At 39.5% G+C, this 26,304-nt stretch overlaps 1 protein-coding gene across 3 annotated transcripts in view; it reads right to left on the bottom strand.

The window, feature by feature from the left end:
* Window positions 1-26,304, bottom strand: part of LOC126272379 (uncharacterized) — a 136,957-nt gene that overhangs the window by 21,927 nt on the left and 88,726 nt on the right. For 2 of the 3 annotated variants that reach the window (XM_049975194.1, XM_049975192.1), the window contains exons 7-8: window positions 10,962-11,144; window positions 10,742-10,852 (exon numbers count right to left, since the gene is read on the bottom strand). In XM_049975194.1, coding sequence (XP_049831151.1) covers window positions 10,742-10,852; window positions 10,962-11,144 — 294 coding nt within the window. The remainder of the gene's footprint in view (window positions 1-10,741; window positions 10,853-10,961; window positions 11,145-26,304) is intronic. The other variant, XM_049975193.1, reaches the window with a different exon arrangement.

The following is a 26,304-nucleotide window of genomic DNA, read 5'->3' on the forward strand; positions in this document are numbered from 1 at the left end:
AATGTTTCAGTTGACAACAATACAATACACAAAACATATTCCTATAAATACCTAGGAGAGTGGATTACATACAATGCAAAAGAAAAGACAGCTATATAAACTAGAGTGCAAAAAATGGAAAGTGTGTTTTATATGACCAAAAATGTTTATAACATAAAATCCTTGTCCTGGAACACGAAATTAAGACACTATCAAACAGTGGCCAGACCTGAAGCTCTGTATGGGGCAGAAACACTTAAACTAACAAGAAATGGAGATCTTGAGTGACTAGAGAAGGCCAAAAGAAGAATTTTAAGGAAAATACAGGAAGCTTAAGAAACGATAATGCTGAATACAGGATAAGACCAAACAGAGAGCTACCGAATACTTGTAACTGAAAAACTAACTGATGTAATGAGGAAGAGAAGATTACAGTTTTTTGGACATATATTCAGAATGGGTAACAACAGACTAGCCAAGCAGATACTCACATTACTCAATAGCTAAAAATCCAAGCCAGCATGGTTCACAGAGAATGAAAATGACATGGAAAACGCTGGAATTAAAATAGACACAATAGAAAACAGAACACATTTCAGAAAGGCAGTTCAAAATGCAGAATTTCAGGAGAGAAAGAAAACAACTAGACAAAAGTGGACTCAAGAAGAAAGGGGACACCACTCTAAAAGGATGTAGGAAATTCAGAAACTAAGGAAATCTAATAGAATGAAGAGCAGCCAAAGTTGATTCACTGACCTACCAAATGGATTATTCGAAAGAAAAAGAAGAAGAAGAAGAAAGAAAGAAAGAAAGAAATGCCTATTTTTGAAGAAAATTAGGATTGCAGAACAATCACCGGAAGTAGTTAATACACAGTATATAAGGGGGATTGAGCTACAGAATAAGAATACTGAACCTGTAAAAGTAGTTGTAGAGTGTTGACTGACAAGTGCTGGAAATCTTAACATATTGGAAATGTTACTCAGATCATAGGGAAATGGATCACAAGATATATCATGAATGATAGAGCAGATCTAAAAAATTCACATGAAAGGTATAGGAAACAGCTAAAATTAAACAATGGAAAACCCAGGATGGAATGTAACAATATTATGGAAAGGATAGTTACTTCTCAGCATATAGCAGAGATGGTTAGTCGCAGATAGGCACAACAAAAAGACTGTCAGAAAGTCAGCTTTTGGTCAATAAGGCCTTTATGGAAATAGACAAAAGACACACACACACACACACACACACACACACACACACACACACACACACGGTAGAACACTCACTAACAAAGGGTGAGGTCAGGAGGGTTACGAGAATGTAGGGAGAGCTACAGGGAGAGTTCCTACCTGCACAATTCAGAAAAGCTAGTGTTGGTGGGAAGGATCCAGATGGCACAGGCTATCAAGCAGTCACTGAAATGAAGAATGTCATATTGGGTGGCATGGTCAGCAATGGGGTGGTCCAGCTGTTTCTTGGCCATAGTTTGTCAGGGGCCATTCATGCAGACAGAGAGCTTGTTGTTTGTCATGCCCACATAGAATGTAGCACAGTGGTTGCAGCTCAGCTTGTAGATCACATGCCCAGTTTCACAGGCAGCCCTGGCTTTGATGGTATAGGTGATGCTTGTGACTGGACTGAAGAAGGTGGTGGTGGTGGTGGTGGTGGTGGTGGTGGTGGTGGTGGTGGTGGTGGGAGGACGTAATGGACAAGTCTTGCATCTAGGTCTATTACAGGTCATGAGCCTTGAAACAAGGGGTTTGCAGCGGAAGTTGTATAGGGATGGATGGGGATATTGTGAAAGTTTTGTGGGTGTCAGAATACCATTGTGTGAGGGGTGGGAAGGATAGTGGGTAGGACATTCCTCCCACTGCCCACCGAACTTCACAATATCCTCATCCACTCTTGCACAATCACTGCTCCCAACCCCTTGCCTCTTGGCTCATATCCCTTTAATACACCTAGATGCAAGACCCATCCCATACATCCTTTCACCATCACCTATTCCATTCTGATTAAAAGCATCACCTATCTTGTCAAGGACAAGTCTACCTGTGAAACCAGTCATATGATGTACAAGCTAATCTGCAACCACTTTACTGCATTCTACGTGGGCTTGATAACCAACAAGGTGGGAACTCTTCCTGCAATATATTCTATCTTTCCATAATCCTCCTGATCTCAACCCTCGTTAATCATTGCCTACCCATCTAGCCCCTTCCCTGTTCCCATTCCAGCACTACACAGCTCTATGTTCCATCAATGCCCCCACAGTCTTTCTACTTCTCTTTTCTTCCACTACCTCCCCTCCCCCTTTCTCTCCACCTAACCTCCTGACTGCACCTAGCTGCCCTACCCTCTCTCCATCTCATCCCCGTATGCTTCCACAAGCAGCACTTTACCATCCTCCACCCCAACCCTGCTATCCCTCCCCCTCCCCACCCCACCCTCCTCCTCCTCACCCCCACAAGCGGAAAGCTCACTTTCTGACAGTCTTTTAGTTGTGCCTATCTGTGACCGAGCATCTCCACTATGGGGTGCGTAGTAACTATGCTTTTCATAAAAATGTAATAGCCAAATAGACTGAGAAATGTACAGCCCTAAGAAGAAAGAATACATCAAGATGATAAGGCAGCTCATATAAACTGCAGTACAAATTGTAACGGGACATCCTCCTCTAGCATTACTTTACCTCAACAGTAGTTGACGATATTATTATTATTATTATTATTATTATTTTCAAATTTTGGACAGGTCAATATAATCTCAGTTGCTTTTTTGAAAATCTCCATATAATTTTATACACAGTATGTTATATTTCAACCAAAAATTTATGAAAAGGAATTACTTTATAAAATATTTTAGTTTTGATGTTATAATCGATAAATACTAGTTCTGAATGTGCAGTTATTTTTTTTTAAACATTTGAAATGATTAATTATTTGCACACTTTACACTCGAGTGCCATTTTTCATGACATGAGCGGGTGTGCGGCACACTTTGTACACATTAAAAGAATAGGTTTTCTTATGTTACCAAGGTAAGTCAAGTATGATCAAAATCACAGTTTAATCTTAGTTTATTTAAACAAGGGGAAAATAAACTTGCATAATATGAGCTAAACTACTGTTTCATTAAACAATAACAAAATAAATTTTCACTATAACTGTGTTGCTAAGGACAGGTGTTAAGGAGACAGTATTGACGCATTCAAAGCATTAAGCAGTGAAGTTGCATCAGATCTCTGTCATTTGCTTATTCAGTCACTAATTATCTCATAGACAACTGCATCAATGTGGGATTATGTTACTAGTTCATAACTAGGGTCATTTTTAAACTGATGATAAATTTTTTCTCGCCAAGCACGTTTTGTGTTTTATATTACTGCTGCTCACTTGGTCATATGACAACACAATTTATCGCTGTGTTACCTGAAGAAATACTGAAGGAACAGGTATAGACTTGCATTTGTGAAACAAAAATGGAACTACACAAAATCATTTCATTTTTGGTTGGCCTACTTTGTACACAGACACGCTCACTCGAGCGTTAAAATTTCTATTATTAATTACACAATCCTGCACTCTTTACTAAGTTTATTTCTGTATTCATTTATGAAATAATAATTGAAATTGATAATGTGCCAAAAACTTGTAGGAATTCATTTGTTAAGAAAAATTGTAAACCCTTGGGAATACTGTTACTTCCACAGAATGAGGGACTTGTAAGCTTGCCTCTGATGTTATTGGATGTATTTTTATGTAGTAGGTGTGAACAATGTAATTTTGGATTTGTTAACGTAAAAAATTGAAATACTGTGTGGTATACTGACATGGGAGAAAATCAGTGGAAAATACATTCACATAAAAAACTTCTGCAACAACTATCTTCCAATTTATGTAATACAAACCACCCATGAGGACCTAATGTTAGATTTTTCAGCTTTAAGAATCAGATCCTTAATCAAGAAGAACTAGAGACGTCTCAACATGACAAGCTCCAATGAACAGAAGATAAACAGAGACAGCATTGCAAAATAACAAGTCCATTGAGTAAACTAAGACCAAAAATCCAAGACATAGCAAATTCAGAACCAAGCCATACAATAACACAGAGAAATCACAACTGACAGTGGAGCTATTTTGCTTCTGGCTTTAAAGGGCACAATCAGTGACCACACACACTTACAAGCCTGCCCCTTACCACAGAAAGAGGTCCTCTTCATGAAGCTTTGTGGAAGTGACTGTCTTTCTTAAGATAGATCTTGCTGATGTATATTCGCTGATCTCACTAGATGAGGAATCGTAATGTATTATGGTCATCAGCTGTCGCTTTGGCTTATACAAATACAAGCACTTGCCCCATTCATCTCTTCCACACCGGTAATCTTCCAGACATATCTGGAACAGTTAACCATGTCCGTCTCTGCTTGTACTATCTCAGTGACTTAATTGTCAAGGCACTATGTGTCACAACCATGTAGGCAATCTTTGTACCCTCTTTACTACATTACATGATGCAGTTTTTCCAGGAGCAAGTGGACACATGGTCAACAAAGAAGGGGGCCAGCCCACTGACCACAACTTGCTGCCATTGACACTCTACCCTATCCCAAAAACTCCCAGGAGCTGCAAGCTTTTTTGGGAAAGGTGAATTATTTTTCTATGTTTGTTCCACATACAGCCCACATTATGCATCTGCTCAACTAGTTGTGAAGGAAGGACATTTAGCACAGGTGGACAGCTGCTTGTGAGATTGCTTTCACAACTTGTTTTACACTGTTAGATATAAAAGAGCCGTAGAAGATTTTTGTTTCTTACAAGTGCTCTATAGATGTTGAGCAATATTCTAGGGTGCCCTACGACACACAACATAATGCTCTAATTATATTTACAGCTTTCTCACAGTGCTGTTGTTTATAACTAGAATGTTAAGAATATTTTAATACGCAATTCTGACAATTTGTACCACTTCTATGAAAAATGAAAGAGGAAGTTCTGTGAGTTAACATTATAAGAAACACATTTGTAAATTTTGTGATATAAAACCAATATTGATAATAAATCTTATGTCACACACTTTCTTTACAGCTCCCTAGTAGAAGTGAACTAAGTTCAGTACATAGTTAAATTTCATCCTCAAACACTAACTGTAATGAGTCAGAGGATATAATATTGCATAACAGCTGATTTAAGCACTTACTCACTTAGTACACACAAAAGCATCATGGAGATACTCAGCGACTCTAGTGGCAGATGCTGCAAGAGAGGCTTCTGCATCAAGGTCTACTTTACTTTTAAAATTCTGAGAGCATACGTTCTTAGAAGAGCCAAACAATTTATTGCTTTCTCCTAAGTAAATCTTGTGAAACAACCATGAAGGCAAAATCAGAGATTAACACCCACTTTTAGGCTCCCCAGCAGTCACTCTTCCCACCGACCATTTGTGACTGGAAGAAGGAAAATGATAAATACTCTCTGCCAAACACCCTATGTTGGCTTGCAGAGTATAGATGCAGATGTAGGTAGGTTATATTGAGAAAGAGCCAGACATGCTGAACTGCTGTTGAAACTGCTTGTCATATTGTATACAGTTTTAGTCTACAGTTTCTTGTTTTAAGGTTTATTTGTGTTAATATTTGCTGTAAAAGTAACTTACTAGTGAATTTTCATTCATCTCAGTCTTTGCTTCTGTGTTATTGACTCGAGTGGGTGTGCTTACACCGTTCATCCAAGTGTCACACCTCAGTAGTGTGTTTAAATTTCGTGGCATGCGGTTGCATCTGTAGCGGTTATAAAGCTAAGTACTGTCAAAGTTGTTTGTGCTCTGTATTAGAAAATTAAACTTAGTAGTTTTCAATTGTTCACCCAAATATTAGCAGTGTTTTTACATTTTGCAGTGTGCAGTTGCAGCTGTAGTGGTTCTTAAGATCTGACTAAGTTGTTTGTGCACTGTTACACAGTTATTAAATTTAATAGTTTTCAACAGTGTCTATTGCTCTCTGTGGTGAAATAAAAGTTTAATAAACTTTTGGAAACACTCACTGTGTTTTTTGGAGTTTTCTGTGTATCAAAGTAATTTAGTATATTTCGTGCAATAATTTTCAGCTGACATTTGTTAATTGTTTCTAATGAAATATTTCAGGTAAAATTTTCATTCACTGTTTTAAGTTAGCTGAGTGTTCCAGTGGCCACTTGAATTTTTGTTTTTAGCTAATAAATTTTGTGAAATTTTGTTGGTTTGGTATTAGTAGTTGTTTATTAGTATTGATAAAATTTGTTGCTTTCTTATTAGACAAAGAATTTCAAGAGCACTATTGTTAGTTCTGTAAATAGTTCTACTGGTGTAATTTAACTTAAGTAATGTAGATGTTTAGTTTTTTTTCAGTAACTGTAACATTTTATCACAAGTGAGAAGTGTGGGCTTTGTCATAGGTTTGTGAGTAGTGGGTTATGGTTTGGGATTTGTTGAAAGTAATTTCATAGGCGGAAATTCAGTAGGGAAGCCAGTTGGCATTCTAGTGAGATTCTCTCCTGGGAATGCAGAATCTGAAGTAGAATTAAACTGATAGAGGAGCAGGAGTGTAAGATATGTGCCTCTTCAGGTGCAGTTACAATACGCAGCGGAGGAACTAGATAGGTTGAGGAAAGTGAAGGGTGCTGGGTAATGGGAACTGGCAGTCGGCAAGAAGGCAGTTAGGAGGAGGAGGAGGAGGAGGAGGAGGAGGAGGAGGAGGACGTGGTGGTGGTGGTATTCAGACAGTTGTATTTTGCGTTTATGCAATAGGTTTGGCCAACTGTCAGAGATGAGTGGAGAGGAGCCTCTTGTAGCTGTAGGTGTAGATGTAGGTGTAGGAAACATGCAGCAGTCCTCAGCAGTTAGGAGGTCTAAGTCAGTTGCAAAGTCTAACAGAAAGAAGAAGGCTCTGCTGCTAGGTAGTTCACACAGTAGAGCCAGCAGTTGCAGGAAGTGTTGGAGAGTGAGTACCAGGTCACCAGCATTGTGAAGCCTAGTGCAGGTGACTGACAGAATAGGGGAGTTATGTAGGAATTTTACAAAAGAGGATCAGGTAGTGACAGTGGGTGGAGTGAGCAATAGTCTTGATAGGGACTGGGAATATGATGTTGGCGATGACGTGGTAAAGATAGCTACTCAAACTGGTGGGACTAAACTGTTTCAGCGTCATGATCAGCCTCATCTTAATGCAGCTGTTAGGCTTGTTAACATGGAGCTGGAGAAGACACGGGTCACATTGCAGTGGTGTCAGTTGAGACTATCAGTTGATTGGGTTTCACTAGGCATGGTCTGCACCTCAATAGGTATAGGAAGGGGAGGCTGGCAAAGGTTATAGGTGAGAGTGTAGTGGGTGGTGGTGGGATCACTCATGGAAAAATTCCTGTACTTGTTGGTGTTGGAGCTGCACCTTTTTTAGATTGCAGTCAGCTGATATGTATAACTAAGGAATCACCTTAAGTGTATGTCAGGTTCCCAAGTAGAGAAGGAATCAGCAGATTTCATCCAAATATAAGAGGTACTACAGATAAATTTAGTGAACTGCTTACAGATGTTGACTCTGAAATTATTGGTATATTGGAGCACCACTTAAATAACTTGACAATTCAGAGGTTTCCTTTACCAGGATACAGATTAGCAGGCTGTTTTTCAAGGAGTTCCTTGTGGGGTGGGGGAGTGGGTAAAAAAAAAAAAAAAAAAAAAACAGTATTCCATTTGAGATGTATCACGGCACAGCACTGAACAGATATTTGAATGTTATGCAGGGGCAGTTCAATTTATGGAAACTAAACTTCTAATTGTTGTTGTTTATAGATACCCCAACTCTGACTTCAGAGCATTTCTGCTCAAGTTAGAGAGGGCTCTTGGTTCACATTATAGGAACTTTCAAAAATTAGTTACATGTGGTGACTTCAATATTAATTTTTTATATGATTGTGCACGAAAAAGTATGTTGGTAGATCTCTTAAACTCATGTGATCTGATGCAGACTGTTTTTTTTAACTATGGTGCAGGGGAACAGTAGCACAGCCATAAACAATATTTTTATTCATTCTTCATTACTAGATGGGCATTCTGTTAGTAAAAGGGTGAATGGCCTTTCAGACCATGATGCACAAATTTTAACACTAAAAGGCTTTTGTACTCAAACAAATGTCACATATAATTACAAACTATGTAGGAAAGCTAATCCAACAGCAATAGAGAGATTTTTAAACTTCATTAAGGAACAAGAGTGGCAGGACGTTTATAGTGCCGATAACATAGATGACAAATATAATGCTTTTCTTGACATATTTCTCATGCTCTTTGAGGGTTGCTTTCCATTAGAACGTTCTAAATGGGGCGCTAGCAGTAAAACGCAGCCTGAGTCACTGACTAGTCGGATAAGGATATCATATAGAACAAAGTGGGAATTATATCAAAATATTAGAAGTAGTCACAATTGAGCTACAGTAGCCCATTACAAACATTACTGTAAGGTGCTTAAAAATTTTATTAGGAAAGCAAAGAGTATGTAGTATGCAAATAGAATAGCTAATTCACAGGATAAAATTAAAACCATATGGTGAGTTGTGAAGGAAGTGTCTGGTCAGCAGCACAAGGTCGACGATATTAAGTCAGTTTTGAGTAAAAATATTTCTGTTACTGATAAGTCAGATATATGTACAGTATTTAACAATCATTTTCTGAACACTGCTAGTGAATTAAATAAAAAATTAGTTTCTACAAGGAATCAAATAACTCTCTTGGCAAATGCCATTCCGAGACTGATGTCTGAAATAATTGTCTGTGATTCTGACAAGGGGGACATTAAGTCAATAATTAAATCACTGAAGACTAAGGACTCATGGATATGATGGAGTACCTAGCAGATTATTAAAGTTAGCACATGTTAGCCCTGTATTTAGCTATATTTGTAATTTTTCCTTTAGAATGGTCAGTTTCCTGAACGATTAAAGTACTCAGTTGTGAAGTTGCTTTAACAAAAAAAGGGGAGAAAGGGATAATGTAGATAATTTTAGAACTATTTCTATGCCATCAGTGTTTGCTACAGTTATTGAAAAGGCTGTGTGTGCAAGGATAACTGATCATTTTATATCACATAATTTGTTATTGAATGTACAGTTCGGCTTTAGAAGTCATTTAACAACTGAAAATACTATATTCTCTTTTCTTTGTGAGGTACTGAATGGATTAAACAAAAGGTTTCAAATGCTAGACATATTTTTTTTATTTAACTAAGGTGTTTGATTGTGTTGATCATGAAATAATGCTCCAGAAGTTGAAGAATTACAAAATATGAGGAGCAGCCCAAATCACCTCCTGCTTCAACAACAAGCAAAAGGTCATTATTCTCAGTGTTGAGAATGGCTGTGATGTGGGGTCTGAGTGGGGTACCGTCAATTGGGGGTGGGGGGGGGGGGGGGGGTGTGCCCTAGGGTTTTGGTGGTGGAGCCACTCCTGTTTCTTATCTGTATAAATGATATGCCCTCCACTATTACATGTAATTGTAAACTATTTCTATTTGCTGATGACACTAGCTTGGTAGTAAAGGATGTTGTGTGCAACATTGGCTTGGTTTCAAATAGTGCAGTTCATGACAAAAGTTCATGGGCTGTAGAAAATAAACTAACGCTAAATCTCAGTAAGATTCAGTTTTTATAATTTCTAACATACAATTCAACAGAACCCAATGTTAATTTCACAGAATGATTAGTGAAACTGAACAGTTCAGATTTTTAGGTGTCCAGACAGATAGTAAACTGTCGTAGAGAGCCCACGTTCAGGATCTTGTTCAGACTTAATGTTGCCATTTTTAGTATTCGAACGGTATCTGAAGTAAGTGATCATTCGACATGAAAATTAGTCTACTCTGCTTATTTTCATTCACTTATGTCATACGGTATTATTTTTTGGGGTAACTTTGCCCATTCTAAAAGGACATTTCTGGCTCAGAAATGGGCAGTTCGGGCAATAAGTTGTGTAAGTTCACGAACCTCTTGTCGACCCCTTTTCACTAGTCTGACTATTTTGACATTGGCCTTCCAATATGTGTATTCTTTACTGTCGTTTCTTGTTAACAACATCAGCTTATTCCCAAGAATTAGCAGCTTTCACTCAGTTAATACACGGCAGAAATCCAATCTGCATTTGAAATGCACTTCCTTAACTTTTGTGCTGAGAGGTGTGCAGTATACTGCTGCTTCCATTTTCAATAAACTACCAAAAGAATTCGAAAATCTTGGCAGTAATCCAAGCACTTTCAAATCCAAACTGAAGAATTTGCTCATGTGTCACTCATTCTATTCTGTTGGGCGTTCGTAGAAAAATCAACCTGATTCTTATGTTATATTGTTTATTGTGTTTACTTAAACTTATGGTTTGACTTTTTTTTGGGTTCATAAATATTTTACTTTTTATTTGTTATATGTTGCAATTTCATGCACTGACATGTTCTATGGCCTTGGAGATTTGCTCCTCAATTTGATCCTAAGGAACCAGACATGTAAATAAAAAATAAATAAAAATAAACATAAAACTTGGTTCATGTTAATGCTGAATCCTCCACATATTTCTCCATGGTTAAGGAACACAGTTTTTGAAAAAAACACGTTCTATCATGTATATTTTATGTATTAATCATTTCATTTATAAGATGATTTATCACTCCCACAGCTGTAACAAGTGTCCTGTCCAGTACCTTATAAATAACATAAAAATAAAGTAATGAAATTACCTGGTGACGTAAGCTGTCCATCTTCAGAGAGCATTTCGAGACCTTCTAATGAGCCACTGTCATCATTTGCTGTTAATAACGTTATGTACTCTAGCTGGGTGGTATCTTCTGCTGTCATATATGTGAAAAAAGATGATACTTTCAGTTATGTTTACTGACAAAATACCATAGGTACTGAACATGCAGTTAAAATTACTTAATAATAGCCATATATACTTACCTAAAACTGGTGTATGGATTTTCAGCATATGTTGCCTTAAACTAGATTTCATTGAATAACTGCGATTACACTTTTCAATGGGGCAACAAAAAGTTGCTTTTGTTTGCTGATCACCTTTTGAAGCATTATGTTTTTTAGCGTGAACATACAAACTACTCTTTGCTGAAAATTTCTGGCCACAATCTGGAAGCAGTAAATTCTGTACATGAATAAACGAACTGCATAAATCACAAAGTTTGTTTTAAAAAATGTATATGCATCATGATGTTGTCTAATGTTGACATTAAATTGCAAAGGTAAGCTTTTACTAAAAAGTAAAGTATTAAAATGCATGATAAAAAATGCATTAAATTTGTATATAAATTTACCAGTTAATCCACTAGGAACACATTTCTGTTGTTTGTTAATGTTGAAATCCATCCCCATGCACCACCAAGATTATAATTGCTCTGCTGTTTCAGTTACTGTTGAACAATGTGATCTCACTGGCTTGTATGACGACAGTACTGCATTAGGTTGGTGCATGGGACAAGATCTTTATTTCTGTCATACAATAACTTACAATTGGTTCATTACAAGCAGTGTTAGTCTTAATTTTACAAAACTGTGTTTTAGCCTGTTCTAAACTAATAATGGAGAATCCAGAATGGAATAATGATAATATTATGAAAAGGATAGATTGCTACTCAACATATAGTGGAAACGTTGAGTCGCAAATAGGCACAACAACAGGGTATGGTCTCAACAGCCAGAAGATAGTGGTTATATGTGTGCGAGTTGCATTTGCATGAATGTGTGTGTGTTTATGTTGCCTAATTTGGAAGAAGGATATCTGGCTAAAAGCTTAGTTGTTTGACAGCCTTTCTGTTGTGCCTATCGGCAATTTGACATATCTGCTACATGGTGAGTAACAATCTATCCTTTTCATAATACTGTCAAACTAATATTAATACACTACTGGCCATTAAAATTGATACACCAAGAAGAAATGCAGATGATAAACAGGTATTCATTGGACAAATATATTATACTAGAACTGACGTGTGATTACATTTTCACGCAATTTGGGTGCAAAGATCCTGAGAATTCAGTACCCAGAACAACCACCTCTGGCTGTAATAACGGCCTTGAGACGCCTGGGTATTGAGTAAAACAGAGCTTGGATGGTGTGTACAGGTACAGCTGTCCATGCAGCTTCAACACGATATCACAGTTAATCAAGAGTAGTGACTGGCATATTGTAACGAGCCAGTTGCTCGACCACCATTGACCAGATGTTTTCAATTGGTGAGAGATCTGGAGAATGTGCTGGCCAGGGCAGCAATCTAACATTTTCTGTATCCATAAAGGCCCGTACAGGACCTGCAACATGCGGTCGTGCATTGTCCTGCTGAAATGTAGGGTTTCACACGGATCGAATGAAGGATAGCGTTACGGGTATGGCGATGACAAATACACGCTTCCAGTGTGCCTTCACCGCGATGTCGCAAAACATGGAAGCAACCATCATGATGCTGTAAACCAAACCTGGATTCATCCGAAAAAATGACATTTTGCCATTCGCGCACCCAGGTTCGTCGCTGAGTACACCATTGCAGGCTCTCCTGTCTGTGATTTAGCTTCAAGGATAACTGCAGCCATGGTCTCCGAGCTGATAGTCCATGCTGCTGCAAATGTCATCAAACTGTTTGTGCAGATGGTTGTTGTCTTGCAAACGTCCCCATCAGTTGACTCAGAATCCCTGAATAGTACGGTACCAGAGTGCTGAATGGTGTAGCATTGCTTTATTAGCAGTATTGCTGTCCAATGTGAGACTGCTGGAGTGAGGTGCTGCATACACTTATAATTCCCCAGGTAACATAGGAGAATACGTGACGTCGAGGAGTTGACTGCAGCACAGTACAGCGTGGTAGGTGCAGTACAGTCTTACAGCTATTTCATGTAGGTGCAATAGTTAGGAACTGCTATGTTACTGTAGAGACAGCTATGTGCATGGGCTGTGCCCGCCTGTCCAAGTGGCCAGTACTGCACCTGCACTAAGAACAGATAGACTTGGATTGTATGATGTGACCTGTGGCCGTGAGGCAGCTTGCACCATGGTGTAGGCATTGATGATACCACAGAAATCAGTCATGGTTTTAATTAAAAATGAAAGTGTAACTGGTGCCAAAATTTTCTCCAAAACAGTTACCACAGTGGTGGAACTGTAGCCAAGATGTTCCAAATGCCGTACAAGAGACTACTAAGTATTTCACTACTAGTTCTAAATGTAATCGAGGAACAATAGCCAGTTTAGATTTACATTTACCAAGTAAAACCAAAAAACATAAATCTCAAAACTTTTTTCCATCAGGGAATATGACTGTAAATTAAATTGCCCAATGAGATAAAGATTACTAAAATATAGGCTGACCCTTTCAGACCTCCCACATTTTGAAGGCCCACAGGAAAAAAAAAGTAGTAGATATGATGAAATTGCATCATTTGCTAGAGCATTTCAAAGAATCTATACTCGAATGCCAGGCATGCTAACTGTTGCTCCCAAAATGCAGCACAAGTGAAAATGGCAATTTCACAGCAGTGTGCACAAGCAGTGGTATGGTTAGTATAGTTAGCTGACACAAAATCGCCAACTGCTGTAAAAAGACATTGCCATAGGTAGTAAGGATGTGATTCGTCTGATGTGAAAATGATTAAGGAATGCTATTGTTAAGTTTCTGGAAAATGAAAGTGTTCTGGAACATTCTGACGGTGCATGTCTTAGTGTTTCGGAAGAGACAGTGGACGACACAATACAAGTGTTTCTCAGAAGTCTGTGTAATTCAATTCTGCAGGCATCTAGGCAACTTACTGTACCCTGAGCAACACTGCATCATGTAGTATACCAGCATCTTTATTTGTATGCTTACAAAGTGCAGTTTCTGCAACACCTGATGCTGAACAACAAACTATGCTGACAAAAATTTGATATGGATATGCTGCAGCCAGCTTCCTGGAAAGATGTTTATTTTCAGGTGAGGCAACCTTTTACGTATCAGAAATTGTTAAATCAGCAAAATGTTCAGATTTGGGCCTTGCAGTATCCACTTGCTATCAATGAACATGTTCATGATAAGTCTAACTGAATGTTTGGTGTGGGTAATGCATGACAGGATTCTTGGACCATTCTTTGCAGAAAACACAGTGAATGGGTCAGCACCGCACAGTGAATGGGTCAGCACCGCATCTTGGGCATGGAGGACATACTGCCTGGTCACCACCTTACCCCGATATTACCTTGCTGGATTTCTTCTTCTGCGGATTCATGAAGGATCACATGTATGCGACCAAAGTGGATGATATTCTTTTCTCAAGACATCATATCACTGATTGATTGCAACAGTGACAGATGACATTTTACAAAGAACATGGCAAGAAACTGAATACAGACTCGATACTCTTCATGCTACAAAAGGCTTACATTTAGAAGTTTGCTGACAATTGTTAAATAAATTCTTTGTGATGCTTTAGCATATGGAGCAATATCATTATCGTATCTACTGTATGTTTCCTCCCCATTGCAGTCACACAAGAAACAATGAACAACTGGTGTCATATTTTACATGTCTCAACAATAGGACTGTTGATATTTTTAAAAATATCGGCAATCTGATACATTGATATTTTAAAAAAATATATATAATTATTGGCTCTCGATACATCAAAAAAATGTATCAATAAATTTGACTGCTGGTTTTAGAGCTGTATATTTAAATATTGATTTGTGCAAGTCAGCAAGCTGGCAGCCTGCCTGTCCACCTTAGAGCAAGAATTGAAAGGAAAATGATGTGCGCATTCACACTTGGCAATAACGACTTTGCTAACAATGTTAACTGCAGGAAAGTAGCACAATAAAAGGCGTCTGATGGGTCCGTCATTCACTTTTGTCACATTTCGGATCTGTCTGGAACACTACATATTGATTTCTCTGTGGTTTTATTTCTGCAAACGTCAGTGATCTAGCAGCTGTAGAGTGAAAATTGCATGGTGTAGCTAAGCGTTACAGTTTCTGTTGGTAGCACTGAGTGCCAATTACGTCAGAAATGTCCCTCACATGTCTCTGCCTACTGCAACGACCAATCTTGTAGTTTACGTTTTGCTTCATCACTTTCAACAAATGTTTTTGAAGAATGTCTATGTGAAGAAATGGTGCACTAGGTATGTTTTTTTTTTTTTTCATGCAATTGGTGTGCTGTTTCTTCACATTGGAAATCTTGTTATTCCATTCACACCGCCACCCTCAGTGCAACTGGAGTTGTTCTTTTATGCCACATATACTAGCTTCACACAGTCAAAGAGAAATATTGGATGTGATGAAAGCTCAAAAAGTAGTAAGACTCCTCAACACAGTGAAAGTAAAATTAAATCCTACTACATTTTCAAAAGAACAACTTCAAATATTTTCTGAAAATTATGAAAAAAATATAACAGGAGGTGTGTCTCACCCCACAGGTATCTCAGTGTGCTATCCCCTTGCACGCACTCACCTCGCTGTTGAGCTCATGGGTTATGCATCGGTGGGAGGATGAGTGGGTGGAGGTGACTGACAATAAGCTCCGTATAGTCAAGCCCACAACGCATGTGTGGTGTACTTCCTTTCAGCCCCATCGACGGGACGAGGTTCTCCTCACTCGGCTTCGAATAGGCCACAGCCCTATGACACATGGCTACCTGCTCCGGCGAGAGGACCCTCCAATGTGTGGTGCTTGCGGCGTCCAGGTCACTGTGCGCCACGTTTTATTGGATTGCGTTTTATTTTCTGACCAGCGGGCCGCAGCTGACTTGCCAGGGGACCTGCCATCTCTTTTAGGCAACGCTCGGACGAATGTGGCCAAAATATTGGCACTCAATATAGCTGTTTTGATATCGATGTACCAGGACCAATACTGCTTGTGTCTGTGTATGTGCGGATGGATATGTGTGTGTGTGTGCGCGAGTGTACACCTGTCCTTTTTTTCCCCTAAGGGAAGTCTTTCCGCTCCCGGGATTGGAATGACTCCTTACCCTCTCCCTTAAAACCCACATCCTTTCATTTTTCCCTCTCCTTCCCTCTTTCCTGATGAAGCAACTGCCAGTTGCGAAAGCTCGTAATTCTGTTTGTGTGTTTTGTTCATGTGCCTGTCTGCCGGCGCTTTCCCGCTTGGTATATATATAATAGAAAGAAACTTCCACATGGGAAAGATTCCAAGGCTTACCAAGCGGGAAAGCGCCGGCAGACAGGCACATTAACAAAACACACAAACACACACACAGAATTACTAGCTTTCGCAACCGATGGTTGCTTCTTCAGGAAGGAGAGGGAAAGACGAAAGGATGTGGGTTTTAAGGGAGAGGGTAAGGAGTCATTCCAATCCCGGGAGCGGAAAGACTTCCCTTAGGGGAAAAAAAGGACAGGTGTACACTCACACACACACACACACACACACACACACACACACACACACACACACACACACACACATCCATCCGCACATACACAGACACAAGCAGACATATTTAAAGGCCAAACCCACATCCTTTCGTCTTTCCCTCTCCTTCCTGAAGAAGCAACCATCGGTTGCGAAAGCTAGTAATTCTGTGTTTGTGTTTGTGTGTTTTGTTCATGTGCCTGCCTGCCGGCGCTTTCCCGCTTGGTAAGTCTTGGAATCTTTATATATATATATATATATATATATATATATATATATATATATATATATATATATATATATATATGATGAAGCAGTTGCCGGTTGCGAAAGCTCGAAATTCTGTGTGTGTGTGTGTTTGTGCGTTTTATTTATTGCGCCTATCTACCGGCGCTTTCACGCTTGGTAAGTCTTGGAATCTTTGTCTTTAATATATATATATATATATATTACTCAACAACATACATCACAAACAAAACAATTTTTTTCGGCCTTTTTTTCTGATACACACACATCAATTCAAATATCGTATCATATTTTCAATCTCGTTATGAAGAAATGGAAACTCTTCCTGAGGAAAACAACTTAGAACTTCTGGATGGTTTTAACATTAAAGAATTTGTCTCTTAAAGGAGAATTACACTGCAGATAGAACAGTTCCATCTGCACAGAGATGCTCTCAACTGCAATGACAAACAGTCCCAAAAACAAATGTAAGATTGCCAGAGTTCTCAAGACATTAAGAAAACTTACCTTGGACATTCTATGAAAACCACAATGAATTTCTCAAAATTTACATTTTCTCTAATTCCACTGAGCTTTGGGAAGTGGACAGCATTTTTTGGCAAAATTTGTCCTTTTCACAGTGCAATTTCCCTTTGAAATGCATCCCCATCAAATCAGAAATAAGTTCTTTCTCACCTTGCACTGTATTACTATAGGCAGTGTGCCATCTGATCCACATAAAATTTAATGGCTGCAAGCCATTCTGGATGTTCTAATTTTCATTTCTGCTTTCCTTTTCTTGTTCAGGAATTCAAAAATAGCAAGTTTTAAATTGAAAAATCATTCCTGGCATGACTCTTGGCGTAACCAATGTACTTTGCAGTAATATATAAATTCTTCACACTCTTTGCTCAATTCTATTGAAAACAATTGCAACTGAGAATGTAATACTACATATGACTTCAGCAAATTCACTATTAGTACCACCAAATTCATCACGTGCTCCAAGCCTGGGAATTTAGCACAAAATGCTTCTTGATGTATAAAACCATGAATCCCATACAAATCTTTTGTTGACAATTGTAATTTTTTACTCTTTCATCATTAACTTAATCTTTAGATTCTTTCTCCATGGTGTTGTAATGTTGCTTCACAGCAAATTTGCAGTACCTTTTCACTGTGCAACTGTGTAATAGGTCCAGAATCAGGGTGGCTACTCAAAGTTGGAAAAAAATTCCCTGATGATTCCAGGTGTGAGGAGGAAGATTGTGTCACAATGATGGTATAATATTGTTGTGTAGAAGAAGGTGTAAGTAGATGAATGACGAACACTAACTTCACTTAACGAAGGTTTATTCAGCAACTGCACATACAAGAGCGCAGAGCGAACTGCCTCCAGCCAGAACACATACAGTATATATACAGCTACAGAACATTCCAGTACAATGATTCTTGACATTTGTGGATACTTCTGGAATGTACTCAACCCGAATAAAGAAATTAAAATTGTAGAGCCCAGGTGAGGTTTGAACTCTTGACCCTCCATGCAACAGTTTAGTATCATAACCACTATACCAAGGTGCTACTCAGCTGCTACTGCAACAATATTTATATAATTAACACCCTTTGAAATACTAATTATTTTAAAATTTTTGATTTATAAAACTCAATAAAATTCAATTACAATGCTAGGTTAAAAGTGCAGACTTTGCTGAGATTTTATGAAATTCCTGAAATTCCCTGAGATTTCTGATTTTTTCAGGTAAAATGTAATTCTCTGAGAGTTCCAGGTTTTCCAAAAGAATCACCACCCTGTAGATTTCTCACTCTTCTCGTATGTCATTCCCATTCATTTTTAAAGACTTGTGGCGTTAGATTGTTAGCTGCCTCTTTTTGTGCAAATAGCCACTGGATCTGCGACCTTTCTTTGTACCATTAACAAATAATGAAGGATAAACGGCACTAACACAATGATTCTGCAGAACTTTAGAAAGTCGTGCCCACTGAAAAATGCTGCACTGCACTGCTAAATGAAACGTCGCGTTGCCACCAAGTACTTCCAAGAATGACTGAGCAAAGCCAAAATGTACCAAATAGTGCCAAGAAAGTCTTAGCATCAGATCACATGCTTGCAACACATCATGCAAGTGTGCAGCTTTGTGTGCTGTGGCCAAAACTGCTCCAAAAAAACTTTAACCAAATTAAAGGCATACAGTCTGACTGCAGCTCCTATCAGTTACCTAAATATTTGGATTCTGGGTGTGCAAATCCCTCCTATGAGAGAGCCATACATAAACAATAATATATTAACAGTACCATAACAGTGGAAGTGAAATGACGAAGTAGTGTTTTGAGGGTTCTGTACCTCAATTGGTAAAATCAGAACACATATAGGATTCTTCTGTTGTCCGACTGTTTGAAAACTTGTATCCCAGGAAGGGTTGATGTGTCCAGTTGAAATTTATGTCAAATATTAATGTGTACTGTTTCTTGTCAATGTAAAAAAGTGAAGCATCTAAGTCCATGCAATCAAATGACGCAGCTATTTATATCACATATTTTGATATTTGCAAACTCATCAAAACATACAGGGTACTTCTTGTTGACCTAGTCTCATAAAATTTAGCAATAAGTGAGGTTTGATACTGCAACCAAAGGAAAGAAACCATAAAGTGTTAATTTATAACACACAGAAAAAAAATTGTTAGTGGATATTATCTGTCAGTCCATCTGTTAAACTGTTAAGTCTCCTTTTTTTCAGGAACAGGTAGACACAGCAAGTTGAAATTGATGTCACATACTGAGGTCTATAGACCTTTGGTGGTGTAAAAATGTGAAGCTTCTAAGTAAGCGCAATCAAAACATACTATCATATATGTCACGTATTTTGATACCTGCAAACTCACTCATCAAAACCTATGGGATATTTCCCCTTGACATAGAATCATGAAATTTGGCAAGAAGAAAGGTGTCAAAGCACAAGTAAAGGAAAAGTCAGAAAATAGTTAATTTATAATTTTATCACATGAAAAAAATATTTCTTTTTTCATGTATTATTGCACTTCAAACTTAAAACATTCTTGAAAGTCTTTGAATCTGTGGGACTGATGACTTGACAGTATCAATGTTCATAACAGGTAAAAATCATCATGACTGATTCCCAGAATGAATTAACTATCTAAATACATAATTAAGTTTGTACGGAACCTTCAGGGTTCAAGTCCTACTCGCACCTGGCCAATTTTCATAGCAATTCTTTCTCGTTTTTTCTTTTGCATATACAAAGCCAATTATCTGGATAAAGAGAATATTACAGTGAGCTCCAATAAATATTAAGATAACATAGTGCAATCCAAAATAAAGTACTTAGTCGAAGGGAGTTTAATATGTATATAGGGGCAAAAACTATCATAAAACTAAACAAACAGAAAAAAATGTGGAAAGGAGCGTGCTTACAAACTAAATCAAACAAAATTAAATACCTGGGGTTCTGAGTGACTTTTCCAAACTCTTAACACTTTTCTTAAACCTCACCAGTCCTTTTCCTTCACCCTTCTTCCTTCCACTTCATCCCCTTTGCCAGAAGAAGAAACAATTGACTCCAAAAGCTTGGAGGTGGAGGTAGGAGAATCTCTCCAATTACGTGTGTGTGTGTGTGTGTGTGTGTGTGTGTGTGTGAAGGCGCGCGTAGCGCGCTTGTGCACGCATGCATGCAGAATGTGAATGAGAGTGAGGGAGAGAGTGTAGTGTCTATTTACAAGATTGCTAGAATAACTATTGAGTACCTGAGCAAGAACAGAAGCATTCTCCCTCAATTCCAAGGCTGTAGGACAGAGATGCATAGACTGAGGCCCGCCTCTGATCTGATGGTGGTAGTCCATCACAATTTGTTGTTTTTTTTTTAAGTCTTTCATTCACTCTTGCAAAGGAGAGGCAGGTCCTTGTGGAAATCAGTTCTTTTGAGAATACATTACTGTAATTATACTCATAAAATAATGTGAATATTTGTTAAACAAATAATTTTACCTTTACCCCCCCCTCTTTTGGCCCCTACTTAGTTAGGGGGGAGGGGGTGGGGGAGGTGGGGTATGCGACACTAGCAAGTTGTACATCTGCGCTGTAGGATGATAAACATGTAATACAAAGGGATCATAACTAGACATGAAGATATAGCAAATTTTTGGTCAGTTTAGTGTGCACAGAATAGTGAAAGTGACAATTACATGCCACCATCAAGAATAGCTGGATCTGATATAGAAAAATATCAAATTAATTTGGTGACAGAAAATTGTTCAGCTGTTTTAGAAAAATATGAAGTTCGGACACGCTGTGAAACTATACAGCAAAGATGACATCTCTGATTGAGAGTCGGATCAATAGATACAGGTCATAGGACTTCAATAACATCCTCTAAGTGCTCCATGAAGAAGGTCAGATAGGACACAGCAAATCTGGTTCCCATAACTTTTTATCCCTTATCTGTACGTAAACTTTGCTATTAAATGTGAAATAATGGCCTGTGAAAATGAAGTTGATGACAGCTACAAGAAACAGTATCATAAGCCTGCAATTTAGGTTGACACTTGGAAACGAGGTGTTCAGCAATCATGTCATTTATATGTGGATTATTTGTTCACGAAGACAGAGATTCAAAACTAAAAAATATAGTACCTGTTCCTGATGGAGGACTAAAGTTTACAAGCAATGGACCATGGTGTGTAGGTCTTGGTAAACAACAGCACAAATTAGTGACGGGAATGTGGAGCCACAAATGATAGTGTGAAATGAATGATTATTTTGTTTTAGGGCACAAAAACAATTAGGGTCATATGAGCCCATGTCAGAACCTTAGGCAAAAAAAAGTTAAAAGCTACTATACGTTAAGCCCAGTAAACGGCAGGAAAGACAGCTAAAAACAGGTACTTGGGGAAAGGTCCAAAAGATACGCCATACAGAAACAGAGATTCTTAACTAAAGATTAAATGTCCTTCGCCATATTGCTACAATAGACAAAAAGTAAAAGGCGGTCGACAGTCCACGCATTGTTCACTGAAACAGCTGATAACTCAGACAGTAAACATAAATTGGGACTTAAGTGGTTAAAAAAGGGTATTCCACCAGGAAATTGTCAACCATCAAAGGTTGTGGGCAATGAGTACAAAGAGGTGGGGAGCACCACTTAACAAATGGTGATGGCGATGGCTAAAAAGACAGTGCCCAAAACACAACCTAACTAAAATGATCTCCTCATGGCGAGAGGGCTGAGAGGAGGTCGATCAGGCTGCTGGGAGAGGTTTAGTTTCCTGGAGCTTGTTCCCATGAAGGGAGGACCAGTGGTGATGCCAAAGTGACATCACCTGCTGACAAACAGCAACACAAAGATCATCAGAGGGAATGATGGAACTAGTGGGCCGAGATACAGGGATTGTAGCCTTGGCAGCAGCCGAAGCAGCTGCCTCATTTCCCGATCGACACAAGCAGGAACCCACATAAACATCACAAGGACTCCATTAAGAGTGAGCAAGTGACAGTTTTCATGGACCCGTTGCACTAAGGGAGGGATGGTGTACAGTACACAGAAGCTCTGAAGGGCACTGAGAGAGTCAGAGCAGATGATGCAATGGAAAAGCATGTGTCTCTGGATGTACTGCGTGGCCTGATACAGGGCAAAGAGCTCTGCTGTAAATACTGTGTAGTGTTCCGGAAGCCGATGATGAAGGCACACCCGATACCACGGCCAGCCCGAGAGCCATCAGTGTACACAAAGGTACTATAACGAAGGTCATGAAACTTATAGAGTAGCGCCCTTAGGAAGCAAATGAAGACCAAAGTGAACATGGGTTGCTGCACAAATCCAACGTGGTGAAGGGTTCACACCCACCGGGAAAGTGGCAAGTAGCATGAAGTTAAGCTGGTGGAACAAGGGCTGGGGATGAAAGAAATGAGTAAGCAGGAAGTAGAGTATGACACCTAGGTTAAATGAAGTTAGGAATGTGATCTAGTGATAACTGTAACTGGTTTAGAAGGGCTATGAATTTGATATGGATTGCTGGAATAGGATTGCGAGGGCTTGTTTTTCATTTGATACCTCAATATAGTTGCACAGACTTTCTGTGCCATTCTCATTACAATTCAGCACTGGTGTGGCTTCTGTCAGATGACAGGGTAATAATGGAGTGAACACTTTTCTGTGCACAAATGGCCCGAGCCAACAAATTTTGTGCCCTTGGTGCTCTACAGTTTCTAAGTATTTGAAAAAGATAAACATGCCTATCAAAAAGGTTCAATATGATATTATTTATTTAACAACTACTCTTGAGAACAAAAGTAACTTTTGTGTGATGTGTCACTGCCAAGTAGCTCACCTCCCTGTACTTGGATTACATCTATGCAGATCTACTACAGTATAATACAAAAGGTAACAGAATAAAATACAAAAGGATGTACAGAAATGACACTTTTATTCAAAGACAATAATTACACTTAACTCACCATGATTCCTGATGGTTCATTCGACATGACAAAAAGGAAAATTGGTTTGTAATAGGATGTGTGATGACTTCACACTGCATGCTCTGCAATGTGCTCCCATACTGTACACAAGGTTGGCAAGGAGTTCTTGTGGCAGTACTTTTATCCAATATATCATCACATATTCACCAAAGAAAATTTATTGCCTTTGACTGTTCTAGGCCATAACAACGAATTCACCATTGAAGCTGTACGTCTCAAAAGCCCAATTTCACAGGCATCTAAAAACAAACATCTAGGAACAAGTACCCCCATTTCCCCAAAACAATAAAACCTTTTAAAAGAATAAGACAGCGCAAAAAAAAAAAACAGTAAAATTGAAGTAAAAAATAGTATCTGGAACCTCGTTCAGGAAACAAATATAATCACATTTATGAGAATAATAAAGAAAGAAAACAACAAAGAAACTAATTCTGGTCATTAAGAAAGCAAAGCAAAGCTCAAATATGTTGACAGGAAATATAGCAATGGAAAATGTGTGCTGGACACTATGAAATTGGTCCATTACTCCTCATCACATAGAGGCAGTGAAGATTGGAAGCCAGGCATGTTGGAGAACAACTGATAGGTATTATCATCTTTCAGACTAGGTCATTCTAATGTAACAGGATAGATAAAAAGATCTGCTCACTAAGTGGTGTCAGAAGAAAACACACACACACACACACACACACACACACACACACACACACACACACACAAAGGTTTTCCTTTGCAAGGTTTTGGGGCCAGTGGCTCCTCCTGCTGCTGCTTGGTGAGTAGATTTTTTTTTTATCTACCCACTTACATCATATTGTCAAACATTGATAATTTTTGTTGTTATAGACTAAGTCTTTCATCGGGCATACACAAAATGCACACTCATTCTGACATGTACAGCTCAGACCCATGGCCACTGTCGCTTCTGTGTGCTAAAGCCCAATTGCGGATTCTTCAGTGATGAGGTAACAGGAAAGGGAATTGAGCTGGTACGGCTCGCTATTTAATTTTTTTTTGTCTTTCAAAACCACCCGCCTTCTCAGTACTCGCCGCGATGTCAGTATCAAGATCGGATTGGAGTCTCTGGTCGCCGCATATCTTTGGCAAGTTGGCTTTCCGTGCACCGTGAGGCAGACAGGATGATGAAGAAGGGGCTTGTTGGGAATTAGTACTGGACTGTGCGTGAGGAGAAATGTTGGTGTCGGAGGTCAAGCCCATTTGGTCGGTGGGCCCTGCAGAAGCAGTCAGTTGGGATTGAACACCATGGGCTCGAAGATCCTAGTGTGTAGGGCCGGTGTTGTCCCAAGGACAATCATCGTGTGGTCATTTAAGAGCTGAGAATTGACTTCTTAGTTCTGTCCTTGGATTCTGATGAAGAATTACGGCAAGTTTGGTGCATGAGGTGAACACAAAAATTCTAAAACGGTGCACGTTGGTTCTCGTCAACAATGGGCGCGCGCGCGCGCACACACACACACACACACACACACACACACACACACACACACACACACACACACACACACACACACAGTCTCCGGCAACTGAAACGACACCGCAAGCAGCAGCACCACTGCGTGATGGGAGTGGCGACTGGTTTGGGGTACGGAGGAGTCTGGGGCAGGGAGGACGAGGGATAGTATGGTGGGGATGGCAGACAGTAAAGTGCTGCAGGTTATACGGAGGGCAAGGGGAGTGGTGAGGAAAAGGAGAGAAATAAAAAGACTGGATGTGGTGGTAGATGATGGCTATGTATTGCTAGAATGGGAACAGACAAGGGGCTGGATGGGTGAGGACAGTGACTAATGAAGGTTGAGGACAGGAGGGTTATGGGAAGAGTAATTGTATTGCAGTGAAAGTTCCCACCTACGCAAATCAGAAAAGCTGGTGTTGGTAGGAAGAATCTATATGGCACAGGTTGTGAAGCAGTCATTGAAATGAAGGATATCATGTTTGGCAGGGTGTTCAGCAACAGGGTGGTCCACGTGTTTCTTGGCCACAGTTTGTCGGTGGCCATGCAAGCGAACAGACAGCTTGTTGGTTGTCATGTCTACGTAGAATGCAGGGCAGTGGATGCAGCTTAGCTTGTAGATCACATGACTTGTTTCACAGACAGTCCTGCCTTTGATGCGATAGGTGATGTTAGTAACTGGAATGGAGCAGGTGGTGGTGGGAGGATGTATGGGGCAGGTCTTGCATCTTGGTCTATTACAGAGGTATGAGCCATCAGGCAAAGGATTGGGAGCAGGGGTTGTGTAAGGATGGACAAGTATATTGTGTGGGTTCAGTGGATGGTGGATTACCACTGTGGGAGGGGTGGTAAGAATAGTGGGGAGGACATTTTTCATTTGAGGGCGCTACGAGAGGTAATCGACACCCTGGCTGAGAATGTAATTCAGTTGCTCCAGTCCTGGGTGGTACTGAGTTATGAGGGTAATGCTCATCTGTTGCCAGATGGTGGTACTTTGGAAGGTGGTGGGAGACTAGAAAGATAAGGCATGGGAGATTTGTTTCTGTACAAGGTTGGGATGATAATTACAGTCAGTGAAGGGTTCAGTGATACCCTTTGTATATTTCGAGAGGGACTGCTCGTCACTGTAGATATGACGACTATGGGTGGCTAGGTTGTACAGAAGGGACTTCTTGGTTTGCAACAGATGGCAGCTGTAGAAGTGGAGGTATTGCTGGTGGTTAGTAGGTTTCATATGGACAGAGGTACTGCTGTAGCCATCTTTGAAGTGGAGGTTAACACCTAGGAATGTGGCTTGTTGGGGTGAGTAGGACCAGGTGGAGAAAATGAGAGAGAAGTTGAGGGTCTGAAGGACTGTGGATAGGATGTCCTCGCCTTCGTTCCAGACAGCAAAGATGTCACCAATGAATCTGAACCAGGTGAGTGGTTTAAGATTCTGGGTTTCTAGGAAGGATTCCTCTAGATGGCCCACGAATAGGTTGGCATATGATGGTGCCATGAGGGTGCCCATGGCCATACCACAAATTTGTTTGTAGGTAATGCCTTCAAATGAGAAGTAATTGTGGGTGAGGATATAGTTGGTCATGGCGACTAGGAAGGAGGTTGTTGGTTTGGAATCCTATGGGTGTTGGGAAAAAGCAGTAAGGCCATGGGCATTAGGAATGTTAAGTGTACAGGGAGGTGGCATCAT

This window comes from Schistocerca gregaria, chromosome 5 (genome assembly GCF_023897955.1).
Source record: "Schistocerca gregaria isolate iqSchGreg1 chromosome 5, iqSchGreg1.2, whole genome shotgun sequence".
Classification (NCBI taxonomy): domain Eukaryota; kingdom Metazoa; phylum Arthropoda; class Insecta; order Orthoptera; family Acrididae; genus Schistocerca; species Schistocerca gregaria.